Raw genomic sequence first — 21,494 nt, 5'->3', positions numbered from 1 at the left:
GCGTGTGTGTTGTTGGTGGCGTTGGCACGGGGTGTTGTGGTGCGGCTGGGCAGCAGGCTGCAATGAAGCCAGTACTCCATTCACGGTGGTGCGTTAGGCCTGAGCAGCGCTTTAGGTGGCACCAATTGTTGCATGCGTTGCACCTAACCGATGTTGTGTTGCGCCTTATCAGGTTGGTGCAAATGCTGCAGAACCATCTGTCCTGGGTGGATGTCCTGTGTTGCGTGCTTGTGGCTGGTCCACTGGTTGATGGTTGGGCGGGTGTTGGCTGTGTGGAGTAACAGGTTTGTTGGTTGTTGCAGCACGATGCAACAAAATTGTTACTCCACTCCCTGTGGTGCCGAAGACCTGAGCATGCCTTTAGATGGCACCAGGCGTTGCAGCGGTTGCAGCGGACAGAGGTTGAGGAGTGGTGTATGTTGCGGTGGCAAACACTACAGATCCAGGGCCCGGGATTTTGTTCTATGCCGGCGCGGACCAGTAGAATACGGAGCAGACTTGCCGGTGGGTCATGCTCCCATGGCAAAAAATTTGGGGGGTTGCTGCTGTGGTGATGGTCCTTGGTCGGAGTGAGTTCTCCGAGTCAATCCGGTACGTAGAACCGACCATCTTGGGATTGAGAAATGGGTAATAGAGAGCGAATACGTTCCACTTTTGGATCGTAAATATCTTCTTCTTTGTGCACGAAACAGCCCGGACTTTTTTCCGGGCACAAATGGGCAATTTGAAATAACTGCTGTTGTTGTTTAAATCCGAAAGCAAACTTTATAAAAACAAAAGTGCAAAATATCACAGAATTTTCAGAAAATGTAGTTATTTGGTAAGTTTATTAGCCATATAAGATAAATACACGTAAAACCATTGTTTAGAGCTGATATGTTTATTCCGGGCACGAAATGTGGTTTTTTGCGTTCCTCACGCTCTGGGCACTTTTGGCACGTGTTGGCACATTTTTGGCACTTGTGAGAGAGTAACTTATTTTTATTCTCTAATTACCGGAGCAGCCCGGAAAGCGTGGGGAACGAAGCTAATATGAATAGAGGTAAATTTTAANTTCTTGTGTCTTTCGTTCATGGTACAATTAAACACAAGTACAATAAAATAGTTTAATAATTATTTGAAAATACTTTTCCTTAATTAAGTAGAATACAAAGAATTCAGTGGCCGGTGCACTTTTGTCCCAGGAGTAAGAACAGCAGTTGCACTAATATACAAAGGAGATTGCTAGGAGATTCTTCTGATCCATTTAGCTTAAATGATAAAGCGTAAGCCCCCTCCTTTTAAGAGCCTCCATTTCACTAGATATTTTTTTTATTTTTATTTATTTATTATAGTCATTTGACCTATATACATTCACGTATATACATTTGAATTATATATTGCGATATATAATAAAAGTAAAGTTAAAATTAATGCTTAAAATACGTTAACCTGTTAGACTTCTAAGCTATATAATAGTTTATGTATATTTAACTAAGAGAGCATATTCTCGATGCTGTTGGAATGAACGTGATTCCAAGCAGTACCGTAAATATATCACGTACGATATGCGGTCTAAGAGTGTAATTTCCAGAGCCGCCACAACTGGGCGGTTGGAAGGACCAGTTTCCTAGCCGCCTCTTATAAACTTCTCTACCGGCAGGCGATCTGAATGGACGAGATCCAGAGTCGCGCTATTTGTTGTTATTGTTCGGACGGAAAGGACTAGTTTCCATGCCGGGCCTTTCTATCTAATAGCCAATGTTCTACAGTGATCAAGTAGCAGCCTTTTGAAGGTACCAACGTTTTCAAAATTTTTTATTTGAGCTGGAAGTTCATTGTAACATTTTAATCCCTTATAAAAGATATTCTTCTTATCTATTTCCGGCAGTCTGAAGCTATTATTTCCCCTGAGTAAATACGAATGGGTTTCACTATTATATCGTAGGATATCACTCAGATAATCCACCGTGTTTTATGTTAAACACGAATTTCATAGCGTGATAGGAAATTTGCTGTTTCACGCTCAGCCAGTCTAATTCTGCGATCATTTCCTGTATGGGTGTATCGTACCGCTTGTTCAAGATAAATCGCATAGCCCTATTTTGCATTTTTTGAAGCTTATCTATTTGTGTGTCGCTTGCTATAAAAAAAAGATTGTTGGACAGTATATGAAACGTGGTTCAAGTGTAGATATGTAGACCAGAGTTTTATATGTACCTCCTTCCTAAGTACTTACATGATCTTTTCATGAGACCAATTTACACACACACATTTTATTGCAGTCAGTTTCCGCACAATCATTTATACAAACAATGAAGGTCTTCTTGCATTTTAATAATTGCATTGGATAGATTACAGTCACTGAGGGTTAAGAGGGTATCGTTGGCGAACAATTTTACCTTACAATACTTCAATACTGAGTTTATGTCGTTGATATAAATATTAAGGAGTATTGGAGCTAACAACGACCCTTGTTATTTTTTCTAAGTTGGGAAGGGTGTTTATTGGCCTGAGTTCCTCCGATTTTGTGGTGTTTTTGACCTTTTTTATTGGGACAAAGATCGAAGTTTTCCATTCTGTCGGAACCATTCCCAACTGAAGGCTCTTATTTACTAATAGGGCGTAAAAGTGACCCATGTATTCAACGGAGTCTTTGATTACACCCTCGGATAATAAATTATTTCCACCAATTTTTATCTTGAACTTCTTTACTATATGGATAATATCATCTGTACTAATCTCACAAAATTTAAAGGTCCCTTGACTATTTTCCTGTTGAATCGGATCATAATTAATGTTTTCTATATTCCTATTAATCAGCCCTATTCTGCATTTCGATTACGTTCCCGCATTCCGCTCCGCTGGAATCGAACTTAGGTATTCTGCGTTAGGGTCTGATTATGCATACTTCGCATAACTTCGCACAACNCAGTGCATTTCACAGTTTTATTTATAGATAATGTAAACAAAACCACCTGGACTTCCACTTTGAAAACGTCGCGCAATATCCCAATTTTTCGTATTGCCCGTATTACCGCTCGCGAAAACACAGAAATCGAGAAAATTCATTTATGATGACTTTTACAATCATGCACAATATATTTTACTTAATTTTTTTTATAAAATTTTATTATTTAAACCTACGAAAATAACAATTGATACGTTCTCCGTCAACAAATTTGCAACTTAGAAAAACGGAACTACGATCGAAATGTAGAATAGGTATAATCGTAAATTTCGAAGATTGGGCGCGTTTATAAGACGTAGCTGTTGCCTCACCGTTGGCTATTTGTCTTAGAAACGCACAGTTGAGTAGTTCCGCTCAGCTCAACAGTTGGCAACTGTCCGCCATTTTTTCCAGCGGAAACTTATTACGCTACCTGGACTCAACGTGTTGGGCTTAGCATAAACAGCTGATCGAAAATATTTACGCCGCTTTGTTAGGAGGCAGTTGCAAACCAATTTATTATATTTTATATTACTGATGTGATTAAGTAATTGTTTTGGTTCATCTACACCAAGTTCGGGAGCTGCACTTGCCTTAGTTTTCGTTGTATTAAGTTAAATTGTAGCAGCTAACTAAACTTATCCTAGAGCAATAGACCTGTCAGTCGTCATTCTCAAAAAATATCTGCCTTTATGCCCTCAATTTGGATCCCGATATTAAGATTGGACAACTTGTTAACTAGCAAAAGCGGAAGGAGCATCTGTACGCTTTTAATTTCACAAAGTGAAGCGATGGCTACTTTAACCGGATATGCATTTTGCGTCCTTAGTTGGATAACCGAAGAACTCCACAGGCAAACACCGATGGCCTAACAACTGTCATTTTAACGAGCAATGCGATTGCAAGTTTTTGTGTTTGGGCACTTTCATGTCTTGAAATAAGCATTTGTCGCATGACGCCACCAGACAACATTCTCTCAATTTCGGTGTTTATAAACATTTAAATCGTTAAAAGACTTACTGAATAGTTTCCTACAACGTAATCATAAATAATCAAATAGGGAACAGATTTTTATTTTGATTTCATATCGAAATTTCATGAATATTATCACCAGCACGCATTCATTCAAATGAAAATATGGCTGTCAAACTATCGAATTGCCTGCAATAGATGTCAAGCAATAAGCGCTGACATATATTGCAGCCCATGAGAAATAGGCGGTCTCCATTGGAAATATATTTTGTGACATGGTTATCACGACATCAGTGTTTTCCTGTGGAGACAGGGTCTAAGGCAAAGTTTCAGCTTCATAACTGCCAAAAATAACGGTCTATATCTTTCACTAGCGGTAAAATTCAGGTCGTCATCGGAAAGGTAAAAGCCTCCAATCCATTAGCACCAACGGAATATGTATCTGCCACCAAAATTGGTTTCGGTAGAGTAAGCTATTTTCAAGACATTTAATCAGTCGTTGACGGACTTCTTGATTTGTACTGAGCTCTAACCCTTCTGCTCTTCATGCACCAGGTAAACCATGAACACATGAATATGGCTTCTGAAATATACAGAGATTTACAACAGCAGTGCCTTAAACCGTAACCGTGCCAGAGAGAATACCATCCTAGTAGCGTTGGCCTTCCCGAAAGTCTACGGTTCTACGGTTACCAGAATACATCCATACATATTCTCTCCCTCGTGGACTGAAACGGAGGATGAAGAATTACGTATATGAGTGGTCAACTATCATCAGCTCCCTCAGTAAGCAGATACAGTTTCCCTGTTGTTGTAACAGCACACAAATTCCTCAAAGAGTTGTTGTGGAGTGACAGTCCTTAGCCAGATATACATCTAGGTCGTTCCGGTTACGAAGAGCCGACTGTCGTGGGAACGACAGTTTCCCTGATTTCTTTTGCTAACGATTGCTTATTATTGGGATCTGGAATTGAAATTCGTGATCTGGGGTCGAAGTGCAAAAGCTCTTACCATTCCTCTTCAAAAAACCTCGAAAATCATGTATACCACATGAATGAAAGGGGGTTACCTTTGACAGCTTACACTTTTTTCCGCGCACTATCGGAATGAGAAGCCTAAAGCTATTGTTTCGGCGATCTAACCCGCATTCTTCTTCGAGTCAAACCTTGGAACAAAAATCTTTACCCACTGCGTATACCAGGGAAGATTACATCCAAACTCTACTTCAGTTAGGTGCAATACGTGCAATGGGTGCAGTACTGTTTTAATTTAAGAAACAACACGGTTGCCACAGTGACCCACAAAACACACCATTGTTCCACCAAACATCCTCGGCTCATTGAAGCTCACCTGAGCAACACAACCTTAATATTCCCACCACCCAAAATAATACAAACACAACCACACCTCCACTCACTCGCCCCCGAAATCCACGAGCGAGGACAAACCAAAAGCTCCTAGTTCCTTACAATTTCTACTCGGTGTGTCAGTCCAGCATAAACCGTAATGTGACATCAGTCAAATTCAATTCCTGGACCAGGATTATGGGCAGCTTCTGCAGCTCACCAGATCTAAAAATTGTCAGCGCTGGTCTGATAAACAGCGTATCATGGCGACCTATGCTGACCCTAGCATCAGACTATCTGCCCATAGTCATCTCGATTGATAAACCTGCCGACTTTGCTTCCGCTTCAAGTCGCTGGCGGCAGCACGTGGGGCAAAGGCAAAGAAACGGTGTTGGCAACATACAAGGCAATTGGCAGGCCGGTTTTAAACTATGCAGCGCCCGTGTGGTTGCCTGGGACTAGCAGGACGCAGTGGATAAAGCTACAGACCTGCCAGAATTCGGCACTTCGGACAGCGACCGGATGACTCCTGATGTCACCAGAACACCACCTCCATGATGAGGCGAAAATGCTCCCAATTAGGGAGCACAACACGATGCTCAGCAAGCAGTTTCTGGTTGGGAGCCAATCAAGGAACATAACACAATGCTCTGCAAGCAGTTTTTTGTGGGGAGCCACAGACGTGGTCATCCAAACAAACAGATGCTTGCAGAAGAGCTCTCGCAAAGGCACGTCGGGAGGCATCTCTACGAACTGACGGGCGAAGTCCAGAGGTTCATTAAACAACCACAGGGAGTCGGTCTCAAGTTATGTAGACTCCCGCCCTGTGAATGCCGTTCTCGGCACACAACCACCTGACGTGGACGGGACGGAACTTTGTCTGCCTCGGAAGATCCGTGCCAAAACAGCCCAACTTCGCTCTGACTATTGCAACAGGCTAAACTCATACCTGAGCACAATTAATGAGGATGTGCCCAACCAATGCCCGGCATGTGGAGAGTCGTTACATGACTCGGGACCTCTTCACATGTCCCGAGAACCCAATCCAGATAACGGCCCTGTCCTTATGGACAGACCCTGTCGCAGTCGCGCACTTCCTGGGCCTCCCCTTAGCTGAAACGGCCGACAACGTTGACGGATGAACCGACCCGAGCGGGGTTTAGTAGCCACTACAACAACAACAACAACCGGGTTGTTGCGAATATTTGCATTCGCATTCGATATGCGAATGATTCGCATCATGTTACACATTCGCATTCGCATCAAATAATACGAATATGGGCAGAGAGTCCACTCTAATATTGTTGAAATGGCTCTAAGTCTGTCTAACTAGGGTGCGGACAATAACCGGCTTCTCGCTTTAGGCGCTAAACGGTTAAGTAGTATATCAAGCAACATTGATAGGCCTTCAACAAGTACTGCTAAAAGTCTTATAAGCAACCTATAAATAATTTTAGATGCCTCCAGCGAAAGCTAAGTCTCGTATGTAGAATCTGGAGACATTAAAAAATGTGAAATTAAAGCTCAATTGAAGGCCTATCTTAAAGAAAAACGAGGTTATCTCGGTGAAAATCGCCTCTATTGGTGGAAAGCTAAACTAAATTACGACAAACTGAGAGATCTGGCCCGCAAATATTTGAGCGCTCCACCTGCCAGCGTTCCAAGTGAGCAATTGTTCAGAGCCGGCCTTATATACGACCCTCTAAGAAATCGCCTCATGGGAGAAACGGCAGCAAAATTACTATTTTTGAAATATAATATGCCCCTTTTTGAACTTTGACTACTAGACTGACACTGTATAGGTTAAGCACTCGTTCAATGTTCTAATAACACTGGATCACAAATTTTAGTTTGGTTTTTGTTCTCCAAACGCCACTATCCAATTTTTATTTCTATGGATACGTTTTCGAGATATTTGTAATTTACCGTTATTCAGCTTAAAATAAAAAGTGGTTCCACTTAGTCATGTATATCTTACAAACCAGTTTAACAATCCTAAAATTTGATAGTCAAATGGAAGCTAATGAAATTCTCCATAAACCATATATACATCACTTTCCGATAGGACTTATAGTTTCTGACAAATTAATTAATCATTATTTTTTTATTTTTTAATGAAAAAATTAAAGTAAATCAAATTTTAACAGACGAAAACTTTAAAAAATAACACTCACTGTGCCATATTTTTGCATTTGTGCTAAAGCCTGTTCAGTTACAATGAAATCAAGTTACTAATGAAGAAAATCGATCGGTAAGTAAAGAAATAATGAGTAGATAGTCAAATGAAAATACGCAAAGATTTGTTATATGAAAAATGAACAGAAAATAGTGTTACTCAGGTGTACGTGGCGTATGAGTAACATTCTTTCCTGCTAATTTTTCATATAAAAAACTTTGCGTATTTTCAGTTGAGCAATAAATTTCTGTTTTTATCGATCGATTTTCTTCATTAGTTACTTGATTTCATTGTAACAGCAGAGCCTGTTATGTTTTAAATTTTTCTTCTGTTAAAGTCTGATTTTAAGATTGTTAAATTGGTTCGTAAGATATACGTGAGTAACTGGAACCATTTTTTGTTTCTCGAAAACGTATCCATAGAAAAAAAAATGAACTCGATCTTCGGAATCACCAAGAAATTCTACATAGAAATTGGGTAGTGGCATCCATTGAGCATTTTTGCTGTAAGCCAGTGTAATTTACAAAACTTTTAAGTAATAAAAACGTTGACTTAAGTTGGTTATAGCTTTTTTAATGTTATTCCTAACATTCGCATTCGCATATTCGTATTCGCATTCGCATTCGCGAATATAAAACATATGACATTCGAAACATCCCTACCTCCAATAGCAGAATACACAACAAATTCCCGACAGGCAACACCACACATCATTAGCATCCCGCATTGCGATCAGTCTCCCAAGGTACACGAATATACTTCAATTTAACTGTAATGGACTTCAGATCAAGATCGAGGAGACCATAATATTCACTGCTGCGGTCCAAGAGACGAAGCTGCACAGCAATTCGAGATTGTTTAACAGCACCGGATACAAGGCGCACCGTCGAGATCGCAAGCACGGTGGTGGCTTAGCGTTCATCACGCATCGCACAGAGCATTATCGTCTTATCGAAGCAGACATAGACCGCAGGGATACCGTCCTAGAAAGTCAGGGCATTGCTATCCGGTCAGGCGTTGTAGGGCTCGAAATATTTGGCATTTAGATGATTCGGCATTCTGCCCAATTAAAGACGTCTTATGCTTGAAATACAATACCTGCGAACGGCAAACTTCGCCGAATTGGGCGATGCTGTAGTTCACCGTTCGCCCAGCTATTTCGCGGTAGAGCGGTAGCGAAAACAGCTGATTCCATTTGGTCGCCTTTATAATTTGGGTGACCATATTTAGAAAAAACTAAACCATATTTAGAAATGAGGAAATGATAACAAATATAAATGTAAACCAAAGAAAGATTATTATAAATAATTTGCTTCAAGCCAGATTTAACGAATCCACAACTATATTTTTCAAACAACAAAAAAAAATCGTGTTTAGGTTGTTTTCTTTTAAAACTTTGAAAGCAAAAAACAAATACGGCCACCTTTGGCACGCACAGCTGTCATCGCCCAGCAGGGCGATAGAAATAAATCTATCGCCATGAAACGCCGCCAAGCGAACTTCGCATTTCGCTTTGGCTGTGTTCAATTTCATATGCTTGCGGGTGTTCTAATTTTGACAGCGCGAATTTCGCTGTGGTGAGTTCGCCGTTCGCCGGCATTGTATTTCAGCTATTATGGGCAATTACAGCAGCTTACCCGATAATGATAATGGTAAGCGCTGGTTTGATAAACAGCATAACGTGGCAATCTATGCTGATGTTAGCATCGGACCATCGGCCATAATCATCGCGATCGATAAACCTGCTAACTTTGCTTCCGCGGAACAACGAACCTATGTCAACTTAAAAAAACACTGCTTGGAACGGCTTTGCAGAAGTTACTGCGCGCAACATCGTCGACCTTCCTACACCCAACAACGTATATGTTGGTGAAGGCCAATTTCGAAAGGTAGTCACTGCCGTAGCGGCTTGCCTCATCGGACCCGAATAAATGCCCAAGCTATTTTAGCCGAAATTCACACTACATTCTTCGGAAGATAATGCAAGACTAGTTTTCATCAGCGGTGAGGTTCATGTACAGAGCCATCAGGAAAGCGAAAACCTCCAAATCCATTGAACCCGAATATGCATGCTGATGCTGAAAAATGGTGTCCTGCGGGAGTAGATTATCTCACCAAGGTCCTAAATCATTCCAGACATCTGGAAAATGGGGAGAGTGGTCCCACTGCTCAAACAGGAGAACCTGCCAACAAAGGAGAGTTGTATCGTCTAATAACACACCTTTCCCACTTAGCGAAGACACTTGAGGCCTTGCTACTACCGCGCTACATGAACCACCTGGACGAAGTAGGCCAGACTAGAGATGGGAATTAACGTTGATGGCGGACTAATTCCGACGGCAAAAACCAAAAAATACTCGGAGTTATCTTCGATAGTCTGCTCTCATTCTCGGCGTATATAACTGCAATTTCCAATAGAATACAGAGCCGCAACATGGTCCTCAAACTGCTAGCCGGCAGCGCCTGGAGTAAAGACAAAGAAACGTTGTTGGCAACATACAAGGCAATTGGCCGACCGGTTCTATACTATGCAGCGCCCTTGTGGGCACCGGGGAAAAGAAGGACGCAGTGGACGAAACTACAGACTTGCCAAAACATAGCGCTCTGGAAAGCCACCGAATGTCTTCTGATGTCACCACAGTATCACCTACACGACGAGGCTGAAATGCTGCCGGTCAAAGAGTGTAATACAATGCTTTGTAAGAAATTCTAAGTAGGGTGCCATAGACGTGGGCAGCCGAAAAGACACTTCGTCTGCCCCGGGAGACTCGCCCCACCACAGCCCAACTTCGCGCTGGATACTGCAACAGGCTAAAATCCTACCTGAGGATAAATTCAGATGTGCCCAATGGGTGCAGAACTTCAGTTGCGTTGCCAGTGGCTGAAATGGTATTACAGATGGCCACTGGCAACTGAAAGCTGTAGACTGAGTTGCTATATTCGCAACTGCATTCTTGTGGTTGCCGTGGAATTTATATATTTTTTCAAGTGTTTCTGCTCAAGTGTTTTGCACTCAAGTCTTTGTTGCTGGTACTTTAGAACTCTAGTCATAAAACAAACAAATTTTGGTCAGCTGCTACCGCTATGATTATTCGAATTAACACTGGCTTGAAGTAGAACCTCCTCTTGCGAACGTCCGAGCGAATCTCAGTAAACTCATTAACGAGATAATAATAATAATATTTTATCGCTAACACTTTTGCTAAGTATTTGATGGAGGGACCTACAGTTTTACGCTGCCTCAGGGCAAATGGATTTTGTGAGAAGCTTTTTCATGGCAGAAATACACTCGGAGGTTTGCCATTGTCCGCTGAGTGGCGCAACCGCTGTTAGAATATTTTTTTTCTAATTTAGATGTTGCCCGGATCAGGTATCGAGCCCTGGTCCTACGGAGTTATAGTACGCACCACCAACCACTCAGCCAAAGTGGCTACCAACGACTATATTCAACAACCTCTTCCAATCCAACTACAACTTAAAATAATTCTACCACGATATACCCAACGTACCTATGTATGAATATAGTCCTCTCAAGGCACATTAAACAGGTAGTATCAGTAGAGCAAAAACAGCATTTGCGTGTATTTTGTTGTTGCTTCTGGTATCGAAAGTGTCAAAAACTGTTCTGAATTTTCCCTTCTAAATCAAAGCGTGCCATGTGAAATACAAAAAAATTATAAAAAATAAAAAATTGAAATAGGAAAAAATAAAAATTGATGCAACTTTCTTTCCTAGTAAATTTGTTTGCTTCTCGAAGCATTGATCCATCCTTTGCAAGGCCCAGTAATCAGCGGTCGTGCTGCTGAGTTGGGCGAACGTTCCAAAAGCTGCTATTCAATCGCTTGTTTTGTATGGAAAAAGGTTTCACATGCAAATGGATTTTAACAATTCAGAATTTTTGTGAGAAAAAATTAAAAATATTTGACATTTTCGAGACCAAATAATTTGAAAATAAATCAAATCAGCTGCTCTACTGATACTACCTGTTCAATGTACCTTGAGTCCTCTCTAAAACCAACTCAACTATTACCCCTTCTATTTGGCCCGAATCAGTCGAAACAGCACGTTTCCTAGGCTTACCGTTGATTAAGCGTGATGACCAGGGAACGGATTTTATGGAAATTGCCTTTTTTTCTGATTCCATATATACACATTTGATGATGCCTTTTTTTGCCTTTTTTAAGATACCTATTTGCCTTTTTTTTGCCTTTTTTAAGATATTTGCCTTTTTTTGCCTTTTCTACCTTTAAAAAAGTGATTATAGCATTTACAATTTTTTTTAAGATTAAAAAATGTACACATTGCCCATGCGGCTTATAGAAGCGCAGCGACCTCTTGCCAAATTGGTGTTGGAAAAATTCAAAGCCGTTTTCTCAGCTAACGAAGGCTTGGAGACAATAAGGGGTGTGGATAAAATTATAAAGGGCGAGGAAAACGCACTTATTTTTGATAATATGAACGTTTCAGACGTTCCTTATTTAAATTGGGCTCCACTTGTATCAGTTTACGTCGAGCACACATTTAGTATATTCAAGGCTTTTCTTCGCGAAAATCGAATGAAAATGCTGCCAGAAAACTTCAAAATGCATCTTGTGGTTCAATGTTACTACAACTATACAGATTAAAGTTTTATGAGTTAGAAACCCGAAAGGATAAAATAGTCAAAGATTCAAAGTACAAATTTTTCATATAATGAAACTAGTTCATAGCTTTTCTCTTTTTACTTGTAATATAAACATTTCTAAAATAAATGTATTTTTTGATTGTTCTTCGTATTTTCTGTCTTTTTAGTGCCTTATTTTGCTTTTTTTGCAATACCTAGTGCCTTTTCCTGCCTTTTTCGCTATTTTGTTTTGCCTTTTTTGCAATACCTAGTGCCTTTTCCTGCCTTTTTCGCTATTTGATTTTGCCTTTTCCAGCCTATTTCGTTATTTTATTTTGCCTTTTTTATAGGTTTTTTGGTCCTAAAAATCCGTTCCCTGGTGATGACAATTATTGAAATATTAGCTTATGTAGGCTTCATACAAATTACATATTAAAAAATACGACATGTTTTGCCATCTTAAGGACAGCTCTGTAATCGTGTTCTATGTTAATTTAAAAAGTGGTTTGCTTTTCCTGTATAATTTCCAAATCGTTAGATACGAAGGTAACTAAAGCTCGTCGTGTGGAATTTGTAGTGATCAATCGTCATTTACATACGTCGATTATAGCTTTAACGAAGCGAGATTTCGTGTTCGGGGAAACCTTCTTCGTATTTGCTACTAAAACCCTTTTCGTTTTTGGGCCGAGACCAAAAAAACTTCGCCTATTGCCTTCCACTTTTTCAGAGTTCCGTCAGTTGTTCACCCGAAATGTAAACAGGACCTTCTGCAATTGGCTCTTCCTTGTGATCGTGGCCGCCCTTGATTTCGTTGTCCAGCCATATTTGCCGAATCAATACATATTTTAATATTTCCAGTCAGCGCAAGCGCTTCACATTGAATACGTTCTTATAAACCTCATAAAGTTCGTCGCACGATTTTCTTCGGTATCCGTCGTCTACGCTAACATAAGTTGTGTTTTCATATTCTCCAGAATAAAATATCCAGTAACTTGCCAGTAACCAAATTTCGGAGAGTAAGCCAATATTTACTCCCAATGAGAGAAAATTTGAAAGAAAGTACGAAAGTGTAAAACCAGCAAGAAGTTCCAAGTTTTATGAACAGCTGATTAATTTGTTATTTTCCGAAGCAATTTTCTAAGAAAAATAGTATTTCCCATTTTAATATATATTTAAATAGGTTTATTTTGCCAATTGCAATTCTATAAGCACCACAAACAATTCTTTTGGTAATGCGAATCGCATTAAGCATCATGCCATCAGCTATTTTTCTTACTAGCAAATAGTTACTAGTAAAAATTCATCCAGTAAAACTTGCAAGCTCAGCTGTCATTTTTGCTCTCTCAATTCTCTCTCTTTTGTTGCTTGCTTGCAAGTTTTTGCGTACGAAAATGCCATACAGTAAAATCCAATAAAACTAGCACTGGATTTTACTAAATAATGCGTACGCGAACAGAGCTATAGAATAATTCTTTCGAAAGCCTCACATCTTTTTCATATTTGTTCGATATCGTCCACGTTTCTGCCCATTTAAAATTGCGCACATGATATGGGATTTGTAGAACGTGATCCTTGTTCGCCGGGTGACCTTCATTTAGGGCCGTTTGCACCTTGTCTAGTTAGTTAGAGTTAACTAGACATCCTTCAGTTAAGCACTGCTTTGTCGATCGCACGTTATAGGCTGGGTGTCGATAACGATGTTTAGCTTGGAGTTAGAATTTACCCGTCATGGTGCAAACGGCCCTTAGTGAAAGTCAAGAGCTTAGCCAAGGCGAATTTATACAAGGTGGTGTAGACTCTCGCCGCGGTACTTCTTAATGTCAAAATGATGTGTTTTTGTAAAATGAATTCGCCTTGTTTACAACAAACACATCATTTTGACATTAGGAAGTACCGCGGCGAAAGTATAAATTCGCCATCAACACCACCTTGTGTTAATTCGCCTTGAGCTTAGCATTTTTTTTGTTTCCGCTGCTCTTAAGCTTCTATCCAGCTTTTCTTTTGCACCGAGGATACTACACACACGGTGGAGAGAATACAGAGGTGGCGCAGATGACGATACCGCTACTCGGCTCTCAGTGATTTTGACAGAATCAGCTGTTTTGGTGACGTCATAGTAGAGAAGACAGCAGTAGTGATGTGCTGAGTCAATACTTTTAAGTACCCAATACTCTCGATACTCGGTACCGAAACATTTAGGTTTCGAATAAAAGCGCACATAGGCCAAAAATATGGAAAAAACGCCTAACAAAACCCGAATGTAAGAGCCAATAGAGATTTTTACTGATTCAAATGAAAGATGTATATATGTCGGTTCGATGCCATAATACAGAGAAACCCTTACTTGTTTGAAGCATTTTTGTTCCAGCTGAATCGGACGATATCATTTTTGTAGGCCTGGGACAGATTCTGTAACCAGTTAACGACAATTTTCGAATCGGTATCGGTTTTGTCGACGTTTGATATCAAATATTTGTAAGTCAACAAGTGCGATATCGATCCGAAACTTGTCGCTAACTGGCTACAGAATCTCTCCCCTGAAAGGCTTCTTCATCCGTCAAAGTATTTTTCTTGAACCTTGGATCGACTAAGGTTAAAACTGATAAAATAATATTTTTCTGTGGCGATAAGTTCAAGTGTTTTAGCCGATATCATATAAATTAGTAATGAAAGTTTTTTCTAAACCTGAAATGCATATAATGGCGAGGGTTTAATGTAAATAATCGGTATCGGATACCGAAAAGGAAGTATAGGGTACCGAAATCTGTTTTTAAGTATTGGGTACCGAGTATTGGGGACAATTCAGCACATCACTAGTCGCCCTCATTCTCGCCGCTCTCAGTTGTCAACTCTACGATGACGTCACGCTAAAATTACTCTCACGAATTCTGCTGCAATCGGCGCAATCTTGTATTATATCATTCTTGTACTACACATTTCAGCAGCAGTATCAGTTAATGTAAAGGCTCTGTTATGCATACTTGGCATTGCATGCACTGCTATACCATTTTTACGTAGAAATCAAAAACCAACAGACTTTTACGTATGTAATGCTGTGCGTTGGGTAACCGCTTACACGCGAAGCTCATTTAACAGATTCCTTATGTGACAACTCTCAAGCAATGCCAAGTATGCATAACGGAGCCTTAAGGCTCTTTGTATACAAAGCTACGCAAATCTTTGCTACAAATCTCTATACCTACATACGTCGCGAGTTCCTTGTAACACACGGTCCGTACCAGGGATTGGCAAAGGGTGCTGTTTTTGTGACTTTAAGCCTACTCACGTTAAAAACGGAGGATGAACAAACACCACCGCAAAGCGTGCTGTCTTGCAAATACAGCCCCCACAAGTGAACGATGCTTATAAAAGCTCATACTGATATTAACTTCGGCAAATCTGTACTCCGAATGATCGTGCACGAAACCAGCAACCGCCGTATTTGATCGACTGCCAAAAGCACGATACTGCTTTGGACGGTTGCCGAAAGCATGACAACTTATGTGAAAGACTGGCGAAGGCAAGATGCCGCAGTTAGCTAACTTGATTTGTTGCAGAAGTCAAACCGCCGCCTTTGGTTTGTTGCTGAAGGCTCGTTTGACGTGTTGCCGAAGTGATGATACTGTAGTTCAAAAACATTCAAAGACACTCTGCTTGTTTGAAATGAAGCATTGATATGTACATACATACGTACTTACATACGTATGCATATTCACAACTAGCCAGCAGTGAGCAATGCAATTGAATGGTAGACGCGCTATAAATACATACATACATGCATACGAGATGATAAATTACCCTTTACCACATTCGTCGTCATTTCAGCAACAAGTCAGATGATTTTCAGCAACAAGTCAGATGATTTTCAGCAACAAGTCAAATGGCTTTCAGCAACAAGTCAGATGATTTTCAGCAACAAGTCAAACGACTTCTGCAACAAATGATGACTCTCATGTTTTCGGAGCCGTTCAACTGCCACGTTTGCTGGTTTCGTGCACGATCATTCAGAGTACAGATTTGCCGAAGTCAATATCAGTATGAGCAGTTATAAGCATCGTTCACTTGTGGTGGCTGTATTTGCAAGACAGCACGCAATGCGCTCGTGTTCAGTCATCCTCTAATTTCGTTTAGGTATCGATACTACTAAGCCAACGCCGCTGCTCAGTCATACAAGGCAGCGGTATTGAATGAGTATGAACAGTTGACGATCAACCAATGCCAATCCCTGGTCCGTACACACGTCTTTGAATCGTAAGACTCGAGTTTCTATTCGGTCACTCCGGCTAACACGAATTTACAAAATGTCTTCAAGTGAAATCTCGGAGATCGCGCAACTAGTGTCGGCGACAAATGAACAAAACGTTGGTGGCATGTGTCTGCGGACGAACCTCTATGAACTTGTATTGCGGTAGTCGACTAAAATCGTCGAGTATCGAAGATTTGCGTAACCTTGTGTACGATGGGCCTAAGCGCCGTCGAAAGCGTGATCGATTTGGGTAATTCTCAGCTTTGTATTTAGTTTGTGTCTGGGAACTATTAATCCTGTTGTGCTGATCTCGTCCAATTCATTTAAATAAGTTTTGAGTTGCTAAACAAAATATGCATTAAAAAAATTATTGTTTTTTCCATAAAGAATAAACAGAACCTTATTCACTCTTTTGTTTTATTTAGCATATTTGTGGAGCACGAATTCAATGAGCTCGAAGACATTTGGTTTACATTGGCCCCAAATTTGACCGTTCAATCAATTGAGGTAATTCAAAGTAATCAATAAAATAATCGAAGTTATTCAAATATGTATTTGGATTTCAAAATCTCATTTTAATACTTAGATTCTTATGGATCGTTGTCCGGAATTGCAATCGGTTGGACAGCTGAGTGGATGGTCTTTGACACCAGATGACTTGGCACTGATACGGGGTCTATTGAAGAGTGGCAACTCCTGTCTTGTACTTACACCTAACGGTTTTTTCCCCTAAAACCACTAATTTATACTAAATCTCATCTTAATGATTTAATGGGAATCTGCAGTCGCGGAGAATAATTGAATTAGGCGTAGCTTTAAAAGCAATTTTTAAAAGTAAATTTTTTTGTAAAAAATAGTAATGGAAATTTTTGTTTATTTTGCTTACCTAGTACTGTTTAATACGAGCGCATATGGACTGATATATGTGTATTCAAATTTTTTAATGTGTTGTTAAAGAACTACTTAGTGACTTTCCCCACTTTTCTGCGACTACAGATTAACAATAGGGGTATTATTGAAGTCTTGCAATAACAAGATACAGCAAAAAAATGAAGTGAGCGAAATGAGAGGAATGAGAGAAATATGTAGCCATTCCAACAACAAAACAACTTGCACAGGGTTGCATTTTTCTTGCTATGCTTTTTTCAAAATATGTATATACATGGGTTTCGGCGTTGCATATTTTGCAGCGATAGGAAATGTTGTTTCTCATGTATTTTGTTGTCGTGTGTTTGCAAGTTATGCAATCCATGCTAGGTGCAATGGCTTTGCAAGATTTCGAGAATACCCCTAATAACAGCCCAACATCAGTTGCTTTACGCTAACCCATAAACGTATTTGACATTCACATTTACCTCATTGCAAAATTATTTCAACGTTTGCAACATGCATGTTAATGGCCTGTATGCAGCTCTCAAGAAAACGGTCAAGAAAAGATTGTAATTATTTCGTGTGTGTATCCAAGGAATTTTGACGTTTTTGATACTTCACAGCCTGTTGCCTCACTCTTTCCTCAAGGAATAATGGAACGGGCACATATTTTTGTTGCAAACCTGGGTTACCTTGTGCTTTTTTACCCGAAATTTTTTTAGAAAACCGTAGTAGAAAGCGTAGCAAATTTCTTAAGAACTGCGTACTGCCTTAAGCCCTGTATGCAGCTCTCAAGAAAACGGTCAAGAAAAAATTGCCATTATTTCGCGTGTGTATCCAAGGAATTTTGACATTTTGATACCTCACAGCCTGTTGCCTCACTCTTTCCTAAAGAAATAATGGAACGGGCATATATTTCTGTTGCAAACCTGGGTTGCCTTGTGCTCTTTTTTCACAAAAAACTTTAGAAAACCGTAGTAGAAAGCGTAGTAAATTTCTTAAGAACTGCGTACTGCCTTAAGGAAATTTGACTCAAGAAAATTTCTTAGCCATTTCTTGTACGTCATTTTATATGGAGTTTTTGCTTTTCTTGAGAGCTGCATACAGGCCTTAACACAGGAAAATTAATAATATGCATGTACTTAGATTCATATTTTATAATACAATAGTTCTTTTCGCTATGCACATGCCAGTAGGTAACAAAATTCAGAGAATAAGGTATCTTACTCTCCCAAAGAGAGAAACTTACTAAGTTTTGCGCGAACAGGAATTAGCAAACATTTGCAAGCTTCACTGCCAGCTGGAGTCTACGGTTGCATTTCAAGCATAATACATTTTTTAAATTATTTCAGGTGGAAGCCAAAACAGAACCTATACGTATACACATTTCTTCTTATTCTGACTTTCTGCAACATACGCTTCAATTTCTTTGCAGAAGCCACTGTCGATTTTCCTATATCGACAGTGGTGTCGACTGCGTTCCGATTACGAATAAAGCTTTTTCAGCCGAGTACCTTTCAAATGTTTGGGATTAATTAAATTAATTGAATAAAAAAATATTTGCATACTTCTTTCATTAGTTAATCGCAACAAGATTGTCCATTTTTAAATTTAACGACCTTGTTGATTCAAATTAATGTTAACAAAAATGCAACCGTGTGCCACAATTGCTGGCAAAAGTTTTTCAGCACGCATTTGCAACTTCCCTCCAAATGAATTGTCAAAATTGCGCTCTCTCCTTGCAAGTTTTACTGGGTTTTTGGCTAAAACGAACACGATTTGGTAACAATTGGTACCAACACGTACAGGTTTTTTGCATAGCGAACACTCTTAATTACAACGTTTAATTGTATTCATGTCTTAACATTAGTTTTTGCTATCACTGTGTTAAACTCCATAATATTTATTAGAAAATAAGGCAGCAATAAGGCAATTGGTTTCAAAACCGGGGCTGGTTTCTTGATAGACGAGGGTGGAAATCCGATTACAAATGTCCTGAGTAAACACTTAAAATTTGAAGGGCCCACTTCTCAATGGAAACAATGGTTGGACATTTGGTGAATAAATTTACGTATACTATACTCGACCAAGACGAGTTGAGAAAAGGTAGAATGATGCAGAGCTCTGAAGATGCTGACATTTCAGCTGAGTTATTGAAAGCGGGTGTCAAAGAACTAGTCGGGTGCATGTACTAGTCGTTATAGAGCGAACACTTAACTACAGGCTGAATGGCAGCAATAGCGAAAACTACGGCGCTAACGAATATCCGGAGCACCCAATCAAAGACGACGGATTCGATGTCACTTACTGGCCGTCTCCACACGGTATCCGATAATTTGCCAGCTGAGCTATTCGAATAGCGCATAGAGTAGTGATGTGCTGAATTGTCGGTACCCAATACTTATAAAAGATTTCGGTACCCAATACTTCCTTTTTGGTACTCGATACCAATTCTTTACGTTAAACCTTCGCCATTATATGTATTTCAAGTTTAGAAAATACTTTCATTACTAATTTATATGATATTGGATAAAACACTTGAACTTATCGCAACAGAGAAATATTATTTCAACATTTTTAACCTTAGTCGATCCAAGGTTCAAGAAAAATGCTTTGACGGATGAAGAGGCCTTTCAGGGGGAGATTATGCAACCAGCTAGCGACAAGTTTCGGATCGATATCGCACTTGTTGACGTAAAAATATTTCGTATCATTCGTCAACAAAACCGATACCGATTCGAAAATTGTCGCTAACTGGTTACAGAATCTGCCCCCAGGCGTACAGAAATGATATCGTCTGATTTAGCTGAAAAAAACAACAAGTAAGAGTTTCTCTGCATTATGGCCTCGAACTGACATATAAACATCTTTCATTTGAATCAGTATTAAAAGCTCTATTGGGTCCTACATTCGGGTTTTGATAGGCGAGTCTCCCCTGAACCTTTTTTTTCATATTCTTGGCCTATTGCGCCTTTATTCGAAACATATATGTTTCGGTACCGAGTATCGAGAGTATTGGATACATTTTAAATCGGTACCGAATATCGATCGATTGACTCAGCACATCACTAGCATCGAGAAGCTAGTGAGGTGCACATAAATAATGCACAAACTTTTATTCGAAATATGGTCTGACGAAAGTACACCTACCGATTGGAATTTAAGCGTGCCCTGCCTAAGATGGGTGACCCATAGTAAAATAATATAAAGTATACCAGGTAACTGACGTCTTCATATTTGAAGTTAAATTTTGATTTTGTTATTATTTTTTCTTTCATTTCTGATATTCGCTTTTTTCAAATCTGGCGGTAACCCTTGGTTTTTTTTTGCATACCTGTGTCTAATTTCGGCTCAGATCCTCATCCTTCCGGACTGAAAACATCAGTACTGCAACGCTATGTGTGCTTTTGCACAAGCGACAAGATTTTCTTGATATTTTTTCTTTAATATCTTATACAAATCAAAAAAATGCATACGTTCTCACTCAAAAGGATTAACGTTAAAGTCAAATCAAAGAAAAATTTGTGATGATAAATTTTCAAATAAGAGTACCGAAATAGAATGTCATTGCTATCTGGCACACTTTATATTATTTCACTATGGGGCGACCAAAATGTATTCAACAAAGTGTGATTGATTTTGACATTGCTCTCATAAGAAACAAGCTATAATGTCAAACTGAAATGAATTCTTAACCCATTTGAATTTTTTTTTTCAAATTTGAATTTGTTTAAAAAAAAAGTTACACACAAATTTTTTAAGCAACAAATTTTCTTAATAAACGTGAAATTGTTAAGAGATAAACCGCCGAGGAGAGCAAGTAAGTACGTTTAAAGTTGGGTAATAAGTAAATACGTTCGACTTTTCTTATATATTTAATGTAAGGAAACCAAGATGAAACGGAGCAAAACGTTTGAACGGTGCGCTGTATGCAATAAAAGTCAGGACACGAAATTAGTACGATGTTTTAAACCACCTAGTTGTGAATTAAGATGGCAGCAATCTGCAGAAAGCTGTGGTGTTGTACTACGTGTTTCATCTCGCGTTTGTGAAAACCACTTCAAGGAAAGTGATTTCATTAGTTGTCCGTCCGAATCAAGCACTTTCAAACGAGCTCGTTTATACCCAGGCGCAGTCCCAATGCCATACGAAATAACTGAAACAAGTGAGGATTTAGAACGCGATCAGGATACATTATTTGTTGATGTCCAAACTCAAACAGGCCAGTCTTTAGAATGCACGTTGAGAACAGAAATATTTCTTCTTACCGAAATAATCAAAACCATGCAAGCAAGTATGGAAGAGCTTAATTTAAAACTGCTTGAAGCAAAGTCTTTAATGGAAAACTATTT

General features: G+C 39.5%; 1 protein-coding gene across 4 annotated transcripts in view; it reads left to right on the top strand.

The window, feature by feature from the left end:
- The window catches only part of LOC108367135 (uncharacterized), a 37,646-nt gene that overhangs the window by 6,084 nt on the left and 10,068 nt on the right, over positions 1–21,494 (top strand). The window contains exons 2-4 of one of the 4 annotated variants that reach the window (XM_017621720.1): positions 16,698–16,779; positions 16,859–16,975; positions 19,053–19,115. The exons of 1 other annotated variant lie outside the window; for it this stretch is intronic. In XM_017621720.1, the coding sequence (XP_017477209.1) occupies positions 16,698–16,779; positions 16,859–16,975; positions 19,053–19,070 (217 nt within the window). In that variant the 3' untranslated portion in view covers positions 19,071–19,115. Of the gene's footprint in view, positions 1–16,697; positions 16,780–16,858; positions 17,107–19,052; positions 19,116–21,494 lie in introns of those variants that run through there. 2 more of the 4 variants (XR_001848208.1, XM_017621721.1) reach the window with 2 other exon arrangements.

Source organism: Rhagoletis zephyria, unplaced genomic scaffold (genome assembly GCF_001687245.7).
Source record: "Rhagoletis zephyria isolate East Lansing unplaced genomic scaffold, Rhagoletis_zephyria_1.1 Rzeph_scaffold_02555, whole genome shotgun sequence".
Classification (NCBI taxonomy): Eukaryota; Metazoa; Arthropoda; class Insecta; order Diptera; family Tephritidae; genus Rhagoletis; species Rhagoletis zephyria.
The sequence above is the reverse complement of the archived record's forward strand: the minus strand, read 5'-3'. Positions and strand labels throughout refer to the sequence as shown.